Below are 20,857 nucleotides of genomic sequence, written 5' to 3'. Positions count from 1 at the left end.
ATTTTGGAGCCCCTCACATATGTGAGACCCCTGTGTAGCAGGGTGAAAGATCAGTCCAAGGGGCAGGAAAAAACATGGTCAACAGGCCGAGGTCAGTGCAGGTAAAATGCAGAAATAGACAGTAGGCAGAAGCGTAGTCGATACAGTCCAGGGTCGGTTTACGTGAAAGGGAAGAAAGGTGTGGGTTGGATCCGCGCAGCGGAGAACAAACACACAACAGCGAGTGGAGATTGCTGGTGAGGAGAACTGCTGCCCCTACTGATTTACTACCACTAGGTGGAGTAAAAAGAATGAGAAAAAAAGGGGGGATGTAGGTATGGCGCTGTTCTGATGAAAGACAGGGGAATCCAAATAGATTCAGAATAAATGTGGTGTTACCCCCAGCTGGGTATTGGCTATGAAAAATGGGTAATATAATGTGGAGCGTGGAAAAAATATGGCACAAAAATTAAAAATATATGTGTTAGACCCTTGGCCGGGTGTTTACTGATGCAATGTACCCTCGGCCGGGTGTTAGTAGGTGCTAGACTGATGCTGCTTGTGAATGTGACAACAAACCTCAGTGAGCAAAGTATAACATCAAACACAATGAATGAATAAATGGATATACCCCCTGCCGGGTGTTTAACCCTCGGCCGGATATTTGAATTAAAAATTGGGTGAAAGAATGCAAAAATAAATCCTTTTAGAATGCATAGAGTCCAGAAATAATCAGTCCAGTGAATCAAAATAAGATTTGTGAAAACAAAAGAAGTGATAAAGTGACTTTGTGCTTAAAAAGTTCAACGTTGCTGGGTGAACACTTCAGATCTTGCTCTGTGCGTGACACACCGTGCTCTGTACAAAGTTGCACTCACCAGATACTTCTCCCCTTCCTGGGGTATGACACAGTCACAGTATAAGTGCCACTGTGTAGCAGCCTGGGGATAACTGGGGCCGGCTCCGGGCGCTGCTTGCGATCCTCCAAGGTGTTTTACACGGGAGAAGAAAGGATGCCTGTTATATCGCAGAGTTCATTGTGGTCGAGGTGGAGCTCAGACAGATGGAAATTAGTGCTTAAAAAGTTTACCCTGGATATCTTGTTATTATTAAGCCACGAATATTTTAACATGCGAAACCTTGACAGATCCGGGATTTCTCGGAGCCCTTTCCTGCCCAGGTAGAGCTCGTGTACATCGGAGTCTGTCCTGTAGCCGCACTTCTCTATCTGCTTCTCTATTATCTCCCCTGGTCTTTGTCCTCCAGGAATCCTCAGAGGAAGAATCGTCCTCCACCGTGAAAGGGAGAAACATGGCGGATAAACAATGCAGATGGCAGGCAGAGGCATAGTCAAGAAACAGGCCAGGGTCAGTTCACATGGAAGACAATGATATGGTTGGTTGAGGCACCAGGGAAATATTCAGGGCAGAAATTGAAAACGGAGGAAATGCCAGTTTTTAGAAATATGGGCTAATAATTTACAAGAGTGTGATAGTGTTTGAAGCATTCTCCGATGCAAAGGCCAGGTTGGGAGGGACATTCAGGACAATGGAAACTGGTGTCTTTCCTAAGACACACACACGCTCTCACTACTCACAGATCCACACCACCATCACCTTCCGGTCACGCCCCCAGCCTCAGCTTACAATCTAATACTGAACCTATTCGGTGGTATCTGATGGCGGGTTTAGTGTGCTGGGGTTTAAAACTGGAACTGTGGAGATAGTTGCATCTGTCAGTCAGTTTCCTGTATATCGAAGTGTAAAGATTGTGTTTTTTTTTTTTGTTTGTTTAACATTTTGCTAAAACTTTTGAGAATCAGTACTACTCCTGTCAAAACTAGAAACAGTATAGCAAACACTGCAGCTTGTGTCTCACTCTAGTACTATACTAGCTATACTGGCTGAATAAAAGAAAACAAATAACAATCTTAAAGGACTGCAAAGAATGTACCAGGCTGCAGAACAGTTGGAAGACATAAAAAGGAAGCCTGAATGGCAAGAGTGTCAGGCAGACAGTCAGCATGGGGACTCCTAGCAAGGGGCGGATCCAGGGCAGGCAACGGGGCAATAGCCCCCTCTGAGAATGAGGATGAGCGGGCGGCTCCACAGGTGACAGCGAGAGCGGCTCCACATGTGGCTGCACGTGTGATAGCGAGGGCGGCTCCGTGGGTGACAGTGCGGGTGGTGAGTGGGCGGGTGAGAGCGGGCAAACAGCTGGGCGGCTCAGTGTTTAAGCGGGCTGCTGGATAATCAGGGAGTCGGCGGGTAGGGGAGCAGGGAGATGACGTCATCTCTCACCTCCCAGCGCCCGCCCTGCATCCCTGCAGTTCCACCCTCACTGTGCAGTGTGCAGGCAGCCGTGGGCAGCAGAGAGATGACATCATCTCTCTGCTGCCTGACTCTCGGATACAGCAAGAGACCACCTTAGCAGGAAAGCGACACAGCAGGTGACAATTCGCAACGTGTGGCAGGTGACGTGGCAAGTGACAATCTGCAACGTGTTGCAGGTGATGTGGCAAGTGACAATTCACAACGTGTGGCAGGTGACGTGGCAAGTGACAATTTACAACATGTGGAAGGTGACGTGGCAAGTGACAATCCGCAATATGTGGTAGGTGACGTGGCAAGTGATAATCCGCATCTGCTGACAGGTGACGTGGCAAGTGACAATCCGCAATGTGTGATAGGTGACGTGGCAAGTGACAATCCGCATCTGCTGACAGGTGACGTGGCAAGTGACAATCCGCATTTGGTGGCAGACGACGTGGCAAGTAACACACTCGATTCTGCATTATGGTGAGTTGAACCATTTCATTTTATAGAACAATGTAATAATATAAATAATGTGCTTCAATCATCCTGACACCATAACAACCATGGTGCCGGTGATGATTGAAGAGCCAATACCAGCTAGACGTGTAAAGAAAAAATTAGTTTACATACATTTTTTGAAGCCGCTCTGACCGGATCCCACGTTGAGCCGTCAGCCGCGGCTTTGCTGTGGAGGTGGGTGCAGAAGACATGGACAACGGAAGCACCATAGCAAGTCTATGGGTGACATAATTTCCCATTAATTTCACAGTCGTTGTTGGCCGTGTCCTCTGCAGAGCTTCCGCTGCTGAAGATTCGGTTCAAAAAAGGTATGTATACAATTTTTTTTCTTTACAGGGATAGATATAGGTTAGTTTAGATCAGTGGTGTCTATAGATGCAGGGATTTTAGTTTTTGCATGGACTTCCACTTTAAGTGAGGTGGAGAGCACAAAGAAACAGGAGACTGGGGGCGATAGGTGCCCATGAATGAGGAAAACATGAAAGTATCTTATCAGGAGGAAAGGCGGAGTATGACTGGGAAGGAGAGGAAGTTGATGAGAGTGTAGAGAGCTCAGTGAAGGAGGAGAGCGATTATTTAATACATTGCAGTGCACTATGTAGAAGATCTCTCACCTCCGATCACTGCAGGACTTTCACCCATTGAATGCAGCTCTGCAGCTGCTGTTCAAGCTTCTCCCTGCATCAGAGCCGCTTCATCCCCACTAAGACAGGAAGCCCACGGGATGAAGTTGAAGAAAAGGACTATGCACTTTGTGTACCTATTGACTGAGGAACCAGCAGCAGCACTGCTCCCTGCTGCCTTCCCAGCCAATGGGTAGCTGAAGCTCATCATAAGTGCCTCCCTCCCACCTGTCATCATATGGACCTCCCAAGTATCAAACTGTTGTTTTATGCCGGGAACAAATGTATTTGGATCTGGTATCCAGCATCCTGGCCGGGCAAGGTCTGTCAGAAATGTGGAGGAGACAGTTGGTGCTTTGACACTGACTGACACTCCGGGGGGGGGGGGTTTGGGCCCCCCTGACCCTCCACCTTATCTACATCCCTGGTTAAGACTATAAAACACCTCCCCCACTCAATAACATATAGAGAGGTGTTTCGTAGTCAACAGAGATAGCTGGGAATAATGCTAGCTGATAACTCTCAAGTAATCTTTAGAATTTGTAGGACGAGGGTAGTCAGATCAAGCATGCACATCCAACAGTCCTGAAAGTCTGTCGCTGGCTTTAGTACTGTTGGCAGCATAGTACCTAGAAACATATGGATATCATTATATTAATATGTTTTATCTGACACCCTCAGCTAAATGTTTTGGCTAAACTTTTTCTCAGGCATACAGGCTTATGTTAGGTGGTCTGGTTTTTGGGAGGTAATGCCAGCATTACCTGTGAATGTAGAGGAAAAAGACAATATGATGTTGAAGAGGTCTATGAGGAATAATTTATAATATTACCTTGTTCCAGCACTGCTACCACTGTGATAAAAGCCAGCTGAGCCACTTGGTCATGCATGTTGGAAGAAATGCTTGGATCCTGGTATGAGTTGCTCTGGAAATGAAGATTCTGTGTCCGGCACTGGGTTGGCAGGGTTAGTTTACACGGTTTGTGTCTTTAAGAAATATAAATGCCATATGGTTCAAGCAGGTTGTTACTATGCAGCTTTTTCTGGAAAAACTTGCTAACAGGTTATCAGCAGCAGGAGATGCAAGGGACTGTGGCGTAGGCTTTGGGGTTTTGGGCTCAGTGCTGTACTATAATATGATACCCAGCTTCCTCTTTTTACAGGCAGCTTTGCAGAAGTCATTATCTTGCTTTGCATTCCGATATTTCAGTAGTTTCAGTAGTAGCTGAAGTTTTGCCTAAAAATTGCATCGTATGCTTTGTTTACACTGCACTCATCGTGCAAACGCCATGTAAAAAAATTGTGAATATATGTATGTGTATATACAGTATATCATTGAAATACAGTCATCTTCAACTAAGAGGACTGATACTACCCCAGAGATATTGGAGGTATTCAGGGAATTTTATCAGGCATTATATAAAAGAGTAAGGTATCCTACCCAGAGGAGTCCCTGAATAGATTATTTGATACTATTGCTTTACCAAGCATCTCAAATGATGAAAGAGTGGCTTTGGAGGGCCTATTAACATTGGATGAGCTAAGAAATGCAGCATCTAATTTATCTAATAATAAAGCACCAGGACCAGATGGTCTTCCAGGGGAAATGTATAAAAAAAATATGGGGATGTGTTACCTGAATTGCTCGATGTCTTTATTTATGCCATGGAGGTGGGTTCATTCCCCCTCTCTATGACTGAAGCAGTAATCATTGTCTTATTGAAATCTGGTAAGGGCCCGAGTAATCCAAACTCATACCGCCCAATATTTTTGTTAACGTCAGATATCAAGTTGCTGGCAAAGGCGATGGAGCTTAGATTATCAAGATGTGTTTCAAAATGTATCCATTGTGATCGATCGGGCTTTATTCCTAATAGATCGACAGCAAATAATATCCAACATCTATTTTTAAATTTACAACTCCCAACAGACAACATGGGAAATAGAGCTCTACTGTCAGTCGATGCGGCTAAAGCATTTGACAGTATAGAGTGGGTCTTTTTGTGGAATTGCTTAACCACTTCAGCCCTGGAGGATTTGGCTGCCAAATGTCGCTTTAACTGACAATTGCGCGGTCGTGCGACGTGGCTCCCAACAAACAAAATTTACGTCCTTTTTTCCCCACAAATATAGCTTTCTTTTGGTTGTATTTGATCCCCTCTGCGGTTTTTATTTTTTGCGCTATAAACAAAAATAGAGCGACAATTTTGAAAAAAAAAATATCCCCCAAAAAATATATAAAAAAAACAAATGTTTTCCTCAGTTTAGGCCAATACGTATTCTTCTACATAGAAATATGTAGCAATAAGCGTAAATTGATTGGTTTACGCAAAAGTTATAGCGTCTACAAAATAGGGGGTCATGTTATGGCATTTTTATTATAATTTTTTTTTTTCACTAGTTATGACTGCGACATTATGGCGGACACATCGGACACTTTTGATGCTGTTTTGGGACCATTGTCATTTATACAACGATCAGTGCTATAAAATGCACTGATTACTGTGTAAAGGACACTGGCAGTGAAGGGGTTAACCACTAGGGGGCAAGGAAGGGGTTAAGTGTGTCTTAGGGAGTGATTCTAACTTTAAGGGGGCAAGGCTTACTGTGACACAACACTGATCGCTGCTCCCGATGAGAGCGAGCAGACGAATTAGTGTGTCACTAGGCAGAACAGGGAGATGCTTTGTTTACAAAGGCATCCCCAGTTGTGCCTTTTTCGTGATCTGATCGCGGGACACCGGCAGACATCGATGGAGACCGCGGCGGGCGCACGAGCACTAGCTAGGCGGCAGATTCAAAGCAATGTATATATATATATACGTTGCTTTGCCTGCCCATGTCATTTTGCCGACGTATAAGTGCGTGAGGCAGTCGGCAAGTGGTTAAAATGATATGGGTGTAGCCCCAGATTGATTAAATGGATACAACTTTTGTATGACTCCCCAAGTGCAAGGGACCAGGTGAATGTATGTGTATCAGCCCCTTTTTCATTGACCAGAGGGACAAGGCAGGGATGTCCCCTATCCCCGGTTCTTTTTGCTCTGGCCATTGAACCACTGGCTGAGGCTATTCTCTCCTCTACAAATGTTGTAGGATTTCGCAGAACCAAAGGGCGAAGATAACATAGCATTCTATGCGGATGACACTTGAGGTATACAGGTCCATCCCTGTCCCACAGTTATGTCCTTAATAGACTTGTATGGATCCTTTTCAGGATTCAATATTAACTGGGACAAGTCCATAATATTCTGCTTTTGGACCCTGTGCGCTTGGAGCATCCACATCAGGCTAATCAGATGGCCCTGGTTACATCATTTAAATATTTGGGAGTGGCAATTACACCGAATATTACAGAATATACAGATAAGAATAAACCTCTTTTTGTCAAATTTAGACAATTGAGTAAAACATGGAGTAAATTCCCGTTGTCCATGGTAGGAAGAGCGAATTTGGTGAAGATGGTGTGGATGCCCCAAATACTATAGGCATTACATAACTGCCCCATATGGTTGACGTTACGATTATTTAGGGCTATCGACTCGGTTTTTAGGGATTTTGTGTGGAAGGGTGGAAAACTTAGAATTAGATTTGAAACATTACAACAGCCCATAGATAAGGGCCCCTTCGGGGTAGAACCACGCTATATCAAGATACCTTTCAACTCAACTCATAAGGGGGGGAATTGCGATACCCAATGCAAGATTATACTTAGATATAAGTATTCTTATAAATAGAATAGGAGACCTTTATTCTAATTTAAAAATAATAGAGAACACTGAAAAACATAAAAATAGCTTTGCCCGGTGGCAAGGAGACAGAGGATCTAGATGAGGAGGACTGGACACATGCCCTGGAAACACTTCCCAGGACATCTCTCTCGCCCTCCCAAAAGTTATTTCAGCTTTTTATCATACATAGGGCCCATTATAGCCCACAAAAACTATATGCTTGGGGAAAATATATAACACCGTTATTCCCGCAATGCTCTCTATGTAATGGTTCTCTTTTCCACATGCTCTGGCGATGTCCAAAGCTTCAGCTTTACTGGGAAAAAATATTTATAACCCAAAATTTATTATGCTCCACTGATATAACAAGGACGCCCAAATTTGCACTGCTGGGAATAATCTCTGATTGAACATTACCAGTAGAGAGGCATGATATGTGGATAAGATCCTTATATTTAGCACGTAAAGCTATTTTACAAAAAATGGTCACCTGTTGATCCTCCAACCCATAATCAATGGGCTGAGAAACCCAACTATATACTTAAGAGAAAAATTAACATATAAGCATAGAGGTACACCCCAAAGGTTTGGTAAAATATGGTCATGTTGGATAGTACCTAGTAATCAACTATATGATGGTTTACCTAGTGGAGAGGAGGTAGATAGAGATACATGGGAGCAAAGAGCAGCGGTAGAGAGGTGAGGAGTAGAAGAGAAGAAATTAGCGCGTAAAATAAATCCTTGCTGCATAGAGGAAGTTGCCATAGTGTGATGATTGATATTAGGGGGTGAACAATTCGATGTGTAAAATGTATCCATGTCTCTATTAGGTTTTATTTATTATATGCCAAGTTATTTTAGTCCTAGAAGTGCAAGGTTTGTTTTTTTCTAAGTTTTACTATTTTTGATACTTTATGGATTAATTAGACAGACATACTATTTGTTTGTATGTAGGTAGGTAGGTTTAATAAAATAAAAAAAAAATTTGATAAAAAAAAAAAAAAATTTGATAAAAAAAAAAAAAAATTGGTCAGCGACCCCTGAAGCGGCTATACCGGGGCCCAGAATAGGAGATCGCCACGCAACAGGTCAGCGGGACTTGGATGGGATCGGCGTCCTGTGTAAGTTCACCTTACAGATTTTTCTGTAAAGGTGAACTTACACTTTAACTCCTTGGACCCTGCACAAGCGTCCCCATTCACTTGAATGGGTCACGATCAGCAGGTGTACAGGGGGTATAATTCCTGCCACAGCTGTGAAGCAAAGCACTCCAGCCATGGCATGTGTACACCCCCAAGCACTGCCTCTGCAGCAGCAGGGAGTAGTGGTTGAGAGGTGGTAAACCTGCAGTTCAACCATGAGGTTTTTACCTTCTCCAATCTCATGTGTGAACGAGCCCCAATACCCAGTCACATTTCTCTGATCACCACCAAAACAGTGTCGCCAGTGTTGCCAACCGTCCGTAGATTAACAAACAGCCCGTAAAAAAGATGGCCGCGAGCCGACCATGCAACTGCGCATGCGCCGTTCCGAAGCCGGCCGGGCTCGGGAAAGCTTGTATGCGCTCGCCCGGGTAGCGCATGTGCTGTAACATAATGGCGCCGCCTGGCGCCATTTTTTAAAAGACAGTCAGGAGGGATACTATGGCGGTCCCTGATCGGTGGCTCGTGCAGTGCACTCGCCATGGGCAGAGGAGCAGAGGCGAGTTGCCAAGTGACAGCCAAGAACCTTAAGGATTTATGGAAGGATCTATAAAGAAGAGTGGACCAAAATCCCTCCTGAGATGTGTGCAAACCTGGTAACCAACTACAAGAAGCATCTTACCTTTGTTCTTGCCAACGAGGGTTTCTTAATCAAGTACTAAGGCCCCTTTGACACTGGGGCAGGGTCGGCGTCAAATCGGTGCTTTACTGCCAATATTGCAGGGCTATTCGGCCGCTAGTGGGACGGTTTTACCCCTGCTAGCAGCCGAGAAAGTGTTAAAAAAACACTGAAAAACGCCTCTGCAGAGGCGCATTGCCCGTGGAATAGCCGCAGTGTCCCATTGACTTCTATCAGCAGGAGCGGTATACACACCGCTCCTTCACCGTTCCAAAGATGCGGCTAGCGGGACTTTTTGGACCGTCCTGCTAGCGCAGCACTCCAGTGTGGAAGCCCTCAGGGCTTTCACACTGGAGACACAGCAGCGGCTGTTTAGGGTCGGTTTACAGGCGCTATTTTTAGTGCAATAGCGCCTGCAAACTGCTCCAGTGTGAAAAAGGGGTCCAAGGCATGTTTTGCTTGGGGACCAAATACTTATTTTACTCACTGAACTGCAACTCAATTTAAAACATTTGTAGCATGGGTTTTTCTGGATGTTTCGTTGATATTCTGTCTCCGTCATTTAAAATACACCTACAGTATGATATAAAAAATTACAGACCCTTAAAGGGGTTGTAAAGGTAAATTTTTTTTTCCTAAATAGCTTCCTTTACTTTAGTGCAGTCCTCCTTCACTTACCTCATCCTTCGATTTTGCTTTTAAATGTCTTTATTTATTCTGAGAAATCCTCACTTCCTGTTCTGTCTGTAACTACACACAGTAATGCAAGGCCTTGTCCCTGGTGTGGAGTGTCGTGCTCACCCCCTCCCTTGGACTACAGGAGAGTCAGGCTCTCTACATTGCAGAGAAAGGAGCTGTGTTAGTGGGCTTCCTGACTCTCCTATAGGGAGGGAGGGGGCGAGCATGACACTCCACACCAAGGAAAAAGCCTGGCATTACTGTGTGGTTACAGAAAAACAGGAAGTGAGGATTTCTCAGAAGAAATAAGGACATTTAAAAGCAAAATGGAAGGATGAGGTAAGTGAAGGAGGACTGCACTAAGGTAAAGCAAACTATTTAGGGGGGGGGGGAATAATTTTACCTTTACAACCCCTTTAATTTCTTTGCAAGTGGGCACATTTACAAAATCTGCAGGGGATCAAATAATTATTTACCCCACTGTATGCAAAAAAACATTTGTTTCCCCAACATGCCATTTTCCTGATATGTGCCTGCTGTACCACCTACTTGTAGGATTTGGTTAATCTCTGTATTATCTGTGGCTATTCACTTCACTGGGTGTATGGAGGGTTTACATCAAGGAGCCCTTGCACAAATTTTTTTTGTAATGCTGTTTACTCCACATGTGGCTGCATCTGATAAAAGTTTCATCACTAGAACAGATGGTAGAGAAATAGACAAGTATACTTACAAAGGGTGTGTAACTTGAGCTGTTGTGTCATCAATTTGAAGGTTTGGCAGATAAGAGTGAGACTTGAACATCAGAGAACGACAATTGGGAATTTAGACCCCTTTCACACTGAGACGCTTTTCAGAGCTAAAAATAGTGCCTGAAAAGTGCCTATTATGCCTCCCCACTGTGAAACTGCTGTCACACTGGTGCAGGGCGCCTGCGGGACAGGAATTTTCTTTCCTGCAAGCAGCATCTTTGGGGCGGTGCTTTATCGCCAACTAGCGGTGCTTTATCGCCAACACACTCCCGCCCCAGTGTGAAAGTAGCCTTACTAAAATGCAGCTGTGCATAGTAACCAGTCCGCTACCAGGTATTATTGTCAAAGCTTCAATGAACAAGCTGAATTTAGAAGCCAATTGGTTACTATGAACCAGTTTCTCTAAGCTGCAATATTAGTATATATCTGCCAATAGCTATTCTCTAGCACAGGGATATGCAATTAGCGGACCTTCAGCTGTTGCAGAACTACAAATCCCATGAGGCATAGCAAGGCTCTGACAGCCACGAGCATGACACCCAGAGGCAGAAGGCATGATGGGATTTGTAGTTTTGCAACATCTGGAGGTCCGCTAATTGCATATCCCTGCTCTAGCAAGACAAAACAGATAATGCTCAAAGATATAGCAAATAATTCACCAAATAGCACAGCAAAAATTACTTTAAAAAGGTAACTTTATCAAACACAGGAATTTTTTTTTTTTTGGGGGAGGGCTAAAACCCATTATTTTTTTTTTTAGGGAGATTTCCCCTCTGTTCATGTTCCAATGTCAATCCAAAATGTGGGATTTTCTTTTCCTTTCAATGATAACAATAAGCAATAGAAAGAGTGAATCTCACTAACGGGCACAGATAGGAATAAAAATGGACAGGTTGTTATGCCTTTCCGCTGTATCCCTCTCAGTGGATATGTTGTCATACAATAAATTGATTGGTTTCATGTGATAAATACCACACATTTTGATGGAATAACACAATTGTTTTTGGATGAATGGCAAAAACATTTGTGAAAATGCTATGAGCCAATTTTACCATTGATCTTAATGTGCTAGATACTGTTTCGTGAATAAAGCCCAATAAGTCACATACTTGCTGTAATAATCAAGTAACAGGTGGAACCTGTCTTACCGTTTAATGCTGCTGGTCCCTGTATGGGTCCAAGCTTCACCCGTCATGGTGGGCATACCCCCAAAGGAGTCTTCAGGAACCAAAGGAATGGACCATGGGCCTGTATATCACCCTGCAGTTAACTACATGTATTTTAAGAGCCAAGGTGAGTGCCCAAGCAAGATCCAGTGTCCAAAGCAACAATACAGTATATAGCGTATACAGCTCAACCTCACAGATCAGGGTATATGTCCACAGTTAGCCCTGGGCATGCACAAATCTGGGTATCCATCTACAGTCAGCACAAGGCATCCACAATCAGCTGGCATGCTCCTTGGTGGAGGGATGAAATGTACCCTAACTTGGCACTTACCTGCCAGGGTCCCCTTCGTAGCTTGGTTGGTAAATCTAAGCAGCTTCCTTCTGCTAATCCCCTGGTATGGATCATCTTGCTGCCCGATCTGTGTTGAGTGGTGACTGACAACACCCCCCACCAGTGGCATGTGACTGACAACTCCACCGGCACAGGACCGAAAAAGCCCAACTCCCCCCACCCATCGGGCAGCCAGCAGTAAGGCACCTACCTGATCTAAGGCTGGGGCTGTGGTCATCTCAGGTGCAGGCAGCATCTCCGGTATGAGCTCCTCCCACATCTCCAAAGCACTAGGCATCCAATAGGCTCACCTGATGCTTTGGCCAATTGGGAAACAGGTCTTACAGTCTGCCTCCTGATTGGTGGGGAGGAACGTTGGTGTTAAAATTTGTTCACCATCACACAATTGTGTGGGCGCCCAAAGCTCACCCATTTTTGAAGCCTATTCGAGCCTTTGGCTCTAATCAGGTGCTTCAACAAAAAAAACACCCGCCAAAGGAATTAATGTGCCTGGCATCCTGAAAGGGGTCGGGACATTGCGTATGTAACGGGGGGGCAGCGCCTGTCCATCCGCAATGCATGGGCTGCCACTGAAGGTAATGAGCTAAGATTAGGAGCACTCTTAAAGGGAGTGCTCCTAATCTCAGCTTGTTACATGTATAAAAGACCTGTCCACAGAAGCAATCATTTAGATTCCAATCATTCCACCATACCAAAGACAAAAAAGAGCTGTCCAAGGATGTCAGGGACAAGACTGTAGATCTACACAAGGCTGAAATGGGCAACAAGACCATCGCCAAGCAGCTTGGTGAGAAGGTGACAACAGTTAGTGCGATTATTTGCAAACGGAAGAAACACAAAATAACTGTCAATCTCCCTTGGTCTGGGGCTCCATGCAAGATCACACCTCGTGAAAAGCTTGTCAGTGATCTAAAGGTAGCTGGGACTACAGTCACCAAGAAAACAATTAGGTAACACACTACGCCGTGAAGGACTGAAATCCTGCAGCACCCACAAGGTTCCCCTGCTCAAGTAAGCACATAATTCAGAGGAGAACTGGTTGAAAGTGTTGTGGTCAGACGAGACCAAAATCAAGCTCTCTGGCCAACTACAAGAGACGTCTGACCGCTTTCTTACTTGGTTCTCATTAACCACTTCCATACAGGGCATTTTCACCCCCTTCCTGCCCAGACCAATTTTTAGTTTTCAGCGCTGTCGCACTTTGAATGACAATTGTGCGACGTGGCTCCCAAACAAAATTGATGCCTTTTTCCCACAAATAGAGCTTTCTTTTGGTGGTATTTGATCACCTATGCGGTTTTTATTTTTTGCACTATAAACAAAAAGAAGAGTGACAATTTTGAAAAAAAAAATAATCTTACTTTTTGATTTAATAAATATCATAATTTTTTATTTTTTTTTAAAAAACTTTCTCCTCAGTTTAGACTGATACGTATTCTTCTACATATTTTTGGTAAAAAAAAAAAAAAAAAAAAAAACGCAATAAGCGCATTTGATCGGTTTGTGCAAAAGTTCTAGCATCTACATAATAGGGAATAGAATTATACATTTATTTATTTTAATTTTTATTACTAGTAATGGCGGCGATCTGCGATTTTTATTATGACTGACATTGCGGCGGACATATTGGACATTTGACACATTTTTGGGACCATTCACATTTACACAGTGATTAGTGCTATAAACCTGCACCGATTACTGTGTAAATGTGACTGGCAGGGAAGGGGTTAACACTAGGGGGCGCTGAAGGCATTAAATATGTTCCCTAAAGTGTGTTCCAACTGTAGGGGGAGGGGGATTTTACAAGGGGAGATCGATGTGTGTTCCTTTGTACTGGGAACACACATCAGTCTCCTCACCGCTGACAGGACATGGATCTGTGTGTTTACACACACAGAGATCCATGGTCCTGCCGTGATTGCGGGCAATCGCGACCGCCGGGCCCCTAACAATGCGGCGACGGTGTGCGCTCCCTAGCGGCGGGAAAAGCAAGGACGTCATATGATGTCCAGTCTGAAGGACGAAAGGTTCCCGCCGACGTCATTTTACTATGACTCGGTAAGGAAGTGGTTAAAATGCAAATCAATTTGTAACTTTTTTGAAATGCATTTTTCTGGATTTGTTTTGTTCTGTCTCTCACTGTTAAAATAAACCCATCATCAAAACTATAGGCTGATAATTACTTTGTCAGTGGGCATACATACAAAATCGCAAAGGAATTAAATACTTTTTTCCCTCACTGTATGTTGGTTGAAGAATTTTCAAGCACAGAACTAGATAAAAGCATAGAAACGCTAAGGCTTCTTTCACACTGAACAGCGATAAGCGTCGGCTGTGAACCACCCTACTTTTAGCGGCACCTTACCGTAGTTTTTGCGGCCGCTAGCTGGGCGATTTTAACCCCCCGCCATCGGCTGAAAAAGGGGGTCAAAACCGCTGGCAAAGTGCCACTGCAGCGCTGCCCATTGCTTTCAATGGGCAGGGGCACTTTAGGAGCAGTGAATACACTGCTCCTACAGCACTACAAAGATGCGGCTAGCGGGACTTTTTTTATCATCCTGCAGCGCACCGCTCCAGTGTGAAAAAAATATTTCGGGGGCGTGGCCGAGCCAGCAGCAGGGATGGACGCCTAACTGAGAAGCTCCTGCCACCTCAGACAGCCCAAAGGCTTAAGCAGCGATTTTTGGCAGCATTTGTGAGTGGGAAGTATCCCACAAGGTAGCCATACCCACCCTACTTCCACTCCTGGCAGCTTTTGGGGCAAAAAACACCACCCGAGACCGCCGGACACAGCGTTACCGAATCCGGGGAGGCGCCATAGGAAAGACCGCGGCTTCGGCCTAGTCACGGAAGTCGCGGCCGTTTTGGCCCCCCGGCGGCGGCTCTCAGCATCACTCCAGGACTCACCGAGTGAGCTAACACTCTAACACCTCCTGGAGAAGGGTCAGCAAGACCGGGGGACATCACTGAGGTACAGCACAGCCTATCCTGCAGACCAGAAAGACCTCAGGTACCTCACGTTTGGCAGCCATATTGATCCCCTCACAGAAGACCTCCCTCACTCACCACTGTCCCTCCTTGTCCCCCATTGCTCCTAAACCCTCAGAGGTGATAACCAGAGGGACAGGGGACGTTGCTTCCATGCATTCGGCCCGGGGTTGAGCTGTTTGAGAGGCCACAACCGTTATATGTACTTTTTATGCACCCTTGGCCTGGCAACCATATTGGCCCACCCTGAAGCTGCCTGTTTAACCCCACAGTGGCTGAGTGCCAGTTAGCTATCTGCTCCCACATTGTACACTTCCCAGAGAAACATTATTATAAATCCCCCTCACCTCACAAGGGACTACTGCTGCTGAACCGTGACATTATTCTGTCTGACAGAACGGAGAACAATTGACTAGCTGGCTGTTTATAACTGATGACAGATACCTGCTCTTAGTGGGAACTGGATTGCATGGGCACTGCTTCCCGACGTTCTTCGGCATCTCGCTCCCGATCCCCGAGGGAAAATACAGAGCAACAGGGTCAAAACACAGCGGTACAGTTTCGCACCCCCCGTGGAAATATGGCGACGAACCGCCGAGGGTCCCCTCAAATTCAGACCCTGTCGCAATCTAGTCCCCAGTCACAAGCTGACATAGTGCTCATGACGCATGAATTAGACCCATCGCATCCACCGATAAGAGACCAGGCCGGGACCGGCACCAACACTTTACCTCACCTTAGCATCCTGGATCTAAAGTCAGTGGCGGCTAACATAAAAGACACCCTTTCTGCAGCCATCGCAGAACTCCGTATTGATCTACGCTCCTTGTCTGATAGGGTCTCTCGCACCGAACAGACAATAGATGACCATGACATGGTGCTCCAGAAATCTACCAGGAAAATAGACGACCATACCCTCCAGCTGAGAGATGTAAATCGTCATCTAGAGGACCTTGACAACAGAGGTCGCCGCCGGAACCTGCGTGTGAGGGGACTGCCTGAAGTAATTGAGGGAGATCAAGTCCAAAAGGAGATCGTCACCCTATTCAATTCCATTATAGGGAAACCCCCCCAGTCTAATATCGACTTCGAGAGAATACATCGGGCCCTCCGCCCCAAGGGGAGAGATACAGACCCCCCTAGGGATGTGATATGTTGCTTGCCCGACTTCAAGCTGAAAGAAGAGATACTGAGTCGGGCCAGAGGCCAAAAACTTAAATGCGGAGATGCTCCAGTTCAAATATACCAAGATCTCTCGGGAATTACACTACAACATAGACGTGACCTCAAACCTCTATTGGAAGCCCTGCAATCAAGAGAGATCAGGTATAAGTGGAAGTTTCCTTTTTGCCTTTCTGCCTCACACCAAGGTCGCAATGTGGCACTGAGAGTGCCAGAGGATCTACCCAGATTCTGTGAAACACTCGGACTACCACCAATCTCAGTGCCCAATTGGTACGCACCTTACCGTCGTTCAGTAGGTAGATGGGGTAAACCGCCAGAGGTACCCATGGAAACCCAATCAGTAAGTTATCGCAGAAGAAGATCTTCCTCCAGTTCCAGATTCTCCCAGGGACCCACGGGAGCAGGAAGGGACCAAGATCAGTCAACTCCCCCGGTAACCCGGAGGGCCAGAAGGGACAATTGTGAGTGATCTTCTGACGTAATCTCATATTTATCCTCTTAGTCAATAACATTATTAATACAGCTTGTTGTTTAATTTGTGCCATCACCTATTAAGAGGAATGTCTCACTTAAACCATTTTATTAGAGGAATATACAGCTATTGCAGGTTGACCCTCTATTTATAGCCATATTCTCTTGGTGAGGGAGTGTATAACTGTTTGCTTTGCTGTACTAGGCCCACACAGCAGGGTGGTACTTACTTACCTCCCTCACTCCGAGAAGTGCTATAGGGAAATGCTTTAGGCCCTGACATAAATATAGGGAGATAGCTACTAAATATTCCTCTTTTCATTTTTCATTTGTTTCTGATGTAATATTACATGGGCAATTCTCTATAGTCCCCCCTCCCCCAGGATACACTTGGCCTCACGGAGGCCTTTAAATAGTGATGAGGGCAGAGGCGAGTCTCCCAAAATATCATTATCAGAACCTGTAACCCACGCTACTTGTGGGACTAAATAACTCTATAAGTTTAACTTTTGTCGTCTATGGTCTTGGCTATAACAAAATAGTATGCCAGCGTTACCTTAGTAAACAGACACACAAAAAATTCCAAGAATGGGAGTGACATGCAAAAAGGCATCTAAATTCTACACCAGAAATACTCATAGTAATCAATAGATCACAACAGGAATGCAGAAACTCCCGGGCTTGTCTTGTAGGGTTAATACTTCATTTATTTCTCTTTCTTTGGCCCCGGTAGCAGATTGATATGTCCCGGGCTGCTACTCTACTGTATCTTAAGGTTGGCTAGTAGGAAGGTATTATTTGAATAATTTACAAAGTGATAAAGAATTAACATATTCTTGTTTAGGTTTTGTTTTGATTCCTAAACATAGTGGACATTGATGCCAATACATACCTCGGGGTTGGACTCACACTGAGAGATTCAGAAAATTGTTTTACACCCTGCCAACACCCGGCTATGTACTAAAGGGTAGGGGTTCTTACATTCTGTTAAACACGCTCCTTAATTTTTGTACTCTCTCAGTTTGACTCAAATCTGGGGTGGCATGGACCCACTACATTGGTTATTTACAGTTCATTTTTAGATCTAAGATTTAAAGTTTACTTAAGGTGTTTCGCTTTTGTTGTTGGTTTTGGTCAACCCCAAAACAGTGGTGCACTGGGGCTTCTGACCCCCTTTGGAGTGGAAGACTTGGTGCACCCTGTACATCTCCGATTGTACTGTGTATATAGTAAGTGTGTGTGGATCTTATTCCTCCACTTAATCGGTACTTAAAAGTAATAGGGCATAGGCCCTCATAGTTGATTTACACCCTGTATAGTTAATCTCTTTAGACGCAAGTTTTACCCTTATCTGTCCCAGATCTTCCCCAACCTACGTTTACCCCTTTCTCTTTAGGTTTTCCCCTCTACAAAGATGTGCCCCATCCCGCCCCCACCAACTGCTGCGATAAAGAAGGGACCTTTAGACCACATCAAACTTTATTCTTTAAACACACGAGGTTTAAATACCCCGGAGAAGCGTTCAAGCCTACTCTATACCCTTAAAAAGGAGAAAGTACACATTGCTTTGGTCCAAGAAACTCACTTCCGCTCAGACGGAATTCCAAAATTGACGGACAGAAATTTCCCCTTGGTCTTCCACGCATCTAATGAGCTTGCGAAATCTAAAGGGGTGTCGATATTAGTTTCCAAACAATGCCCCCTTCAAATCACAGACATCCAAAGGGATCCCCAAGGTAGATTCATCTTTATCCGAGGTTCCCTACATAATTTGACATATACCATAGCCAATATCTATGCCCCAAACACAAAACAAGTATCCTTTCTTCGTACGGTCCTCTACCAGCTAACAGCCTTTCAAAAGGGTACACTTATCCTTGGAGGAGATTTTAATGTCCCTTTAATGCCAACTCTCGATACATCAAATGGCTCTTCTTGCCTTAAATTCAGTGCCTTGAAGGCCATAAAATCAAGCTTGACTACACTATCCCTACACAACGCTTGGCGTACCTTACACCCAAACGAAAAAGACTTTACCTATTACTCACCTCTACACAAGAAATACTCGCGTATAGACTATTTTTTTCTTTCACAAAATGACCTAACCTCATTACTTGATGCTACTATTGAACCCATGTGGCTGTCGGATCACCATCCGATCACCTTATCCCTTAAGACCCCCATTCACCGTCCCAAATCACAAATTTGGAGATTGGATGACTCCATTCTGTTGGATACCCAAAACAATGTGTGCATCTCTGAGGTTCTGTCAAATTACTTTGTCGAGAACTCGACTGCCGATACACCGGCACCAATAGTATGGGCTGCACACAAATGTGTGGTTCGGGGCACGCTCATCTCACTGACGGCCAAAAGGGCCAAGTTAAGAAAAGCACATATACAAGAACTCTCAGATAAAGTTAAGGCTTTGGAACACAGACACAAAAACACGCTAGATACAAACATTCATGAAGAATTGTTAAAAGCACGAGAAGAACTTTTGGGAGCAATCCGTAAAAAGCTTATACAGAAATACACCCTTACTAATAAGCTCTTTTACGAACACAGCAATAAATCAGGTAAACTACTAGCAGCCGCCATCCAAAAGAAGAAAGCTTCCTATACCATTGACAACATCACATCACCCTCCGGGGATCCCATATCGACCACCACTGGTATTTCCGAACAGTTTGTACGTTACTTTTCCGGCCTCTATAACTTACATACAGAAACAGGTTTATCCCCCAAAACGGAAAGAAAAACCTTAATCGAAAAATTCCTAAATAAGCATTGCCCATCTTACTCCTCCCATGAGGATATATCTAACCTCGGTGACCCCATCACCAGGGAGGAAATCATTCAAGCTTTAAACCAATTCAAACCCGGGAAAAGCCCAGGGCCGGATGGTCTGCCAGTCAGTTATTATAAGACCTTCTCTGACATACTGATCCCAAATTTTCTTACCACATATAACGAACTTCCCGACTCCCCTTATCATCCTAAAGACATCTTAGAGGCCCACATATCTTTAATCCCTAAACCGAACAAAGACACCACTCTAGTACGCAATTACCGCCCGATCTCATTATTAAATGTTGACGTCAAACTATACGCAAAAATATTAGCCAATCGTATACTCCCACTAATCACCAGACTTATTTCGACTGACCAAGTGGGGTTTGTCCCGGGAAGAGAAGCCAGGGACAACTCTACTAAAGCCCTCAATGTGCACCATTGGTTAACCTCTTCGAAAAAAGCTGGATTTTTCTTATCCCTGGATGCGGAGAAGGCATTCGATAGAGTGGCCTGGGATTACATGTCGGCAGTTTTATATAAAATGGGTATGCCACTTCGCCTTGTACGAATGATTCTATTGCTGTACTCGGATCCCACAGCTCGAGTTAGGGTCAATGGCCACCTGTCGAATGCCTTCCCCATAACCAATGGTACGCGTCAGGGTTGTCCCCTCTCCCCCCTTATTTTTATTCTTTCTATGGAACCCCTTCTCAGAAGGTTAAAAGAAAATTCTGCCATCAAAGGTGTCGAGGTCCGGGGAGAACAGTGCAAGATTGCCGCTTATGCGGATGACATTTTGATGTTTCTTTCTGACCCAATCACCACGATCCCCAACCTTCTTAAAGATTTTAAAATATTTAATAATCTATCCAACCTTCAAATTAATTTCGAGAAATCACTAGCATTGAACGTATCTCTCCCTTCCAAGGTGGTAGAACTATGTAAACTAAATTTTCCCTTTAAATGGGAATCTGAACATATTACATATTTGGGTATTAAAATCCCGAAAGATCTGAAAAACTTATACACCCTAAATTTCCTTCCAGCCATTCAGGCTATTAAAGCAGACCTGGCTGATTGGAACAAGGGAAGATTTTCATGGTTCGGTAGGGCAGCGATCCTCAAAATGAGTATCCTCCCACGGATTTTATACCTCTTCCAAGCAGTGCCGATTTCCTTGCCACAATCCTTTTTCGCAACATTTAAGAAACATTGCAGGTTATTCCTCTGGGCGGGCCAAACAACTAGATTAAATTGGAACAAACTAGTCCAACCAAAATGTAAGGGAGGTTTGGGTATACCAGACATCACCCTATACCATAAAGCCTGTCACCTCACGAGGCTTGTCGATTGGCATCTCCATGGTCAGAATAAGGATTGGATTAGAATAGAAAATGCATTCCTTAGCTATCCCTTATCCCACTTACCATGGCTGGAACACCACTCGATTCCTAAGGCTTGCCTAGAACATCCTCTAA

At 44.6% G+C, this 20,857-nt stretch overlaps 1 protein-coding gene across 1 annotated transcript in view; it reads right to left on the bottom strand.

Moving 5' to 3' along the window:
• The window catches only part of LOC120932530 (leukotriene C4 synthase-like), a 56,934-nt gene extending 52,078 nt beyond the window's left edge, over positions 1 to 4,856 (bottom strand). The window contains exon 1 of the mRNA XM_040344983.1: positions 4,269 to 4,856. Coding sequence (XP_040200917.1) covers positions 4,269 to 4,326 — 58 coding nt within the window. The 5' untranslated portion in view covers positions 4,327 to 4,856. The remainder of the gene's footprint in view (positions 1 to 4,268) is intronic.
• Positions 4,857 to 20,857: the final 16,001 nt, after the last annotated feature.

Source organism: Rana temporaria, chromosome 3 (assembly GCF_905171775.1).
Source record: "Rana temporaria chromosome 3, aRanTem1.1, whole genome shotgun sequence".
In the NCBI taxonomy this organism is placed as follows: Eukaryota; Metazoa; Chordata; class Amphibia; order Anura; family Ranidae; genus Rana; species Rana temporaria.
Note: the sequence above shows the minus strand (reverse complement) of the source record. Positions and strands in the feature narration are given on the sequence as shown.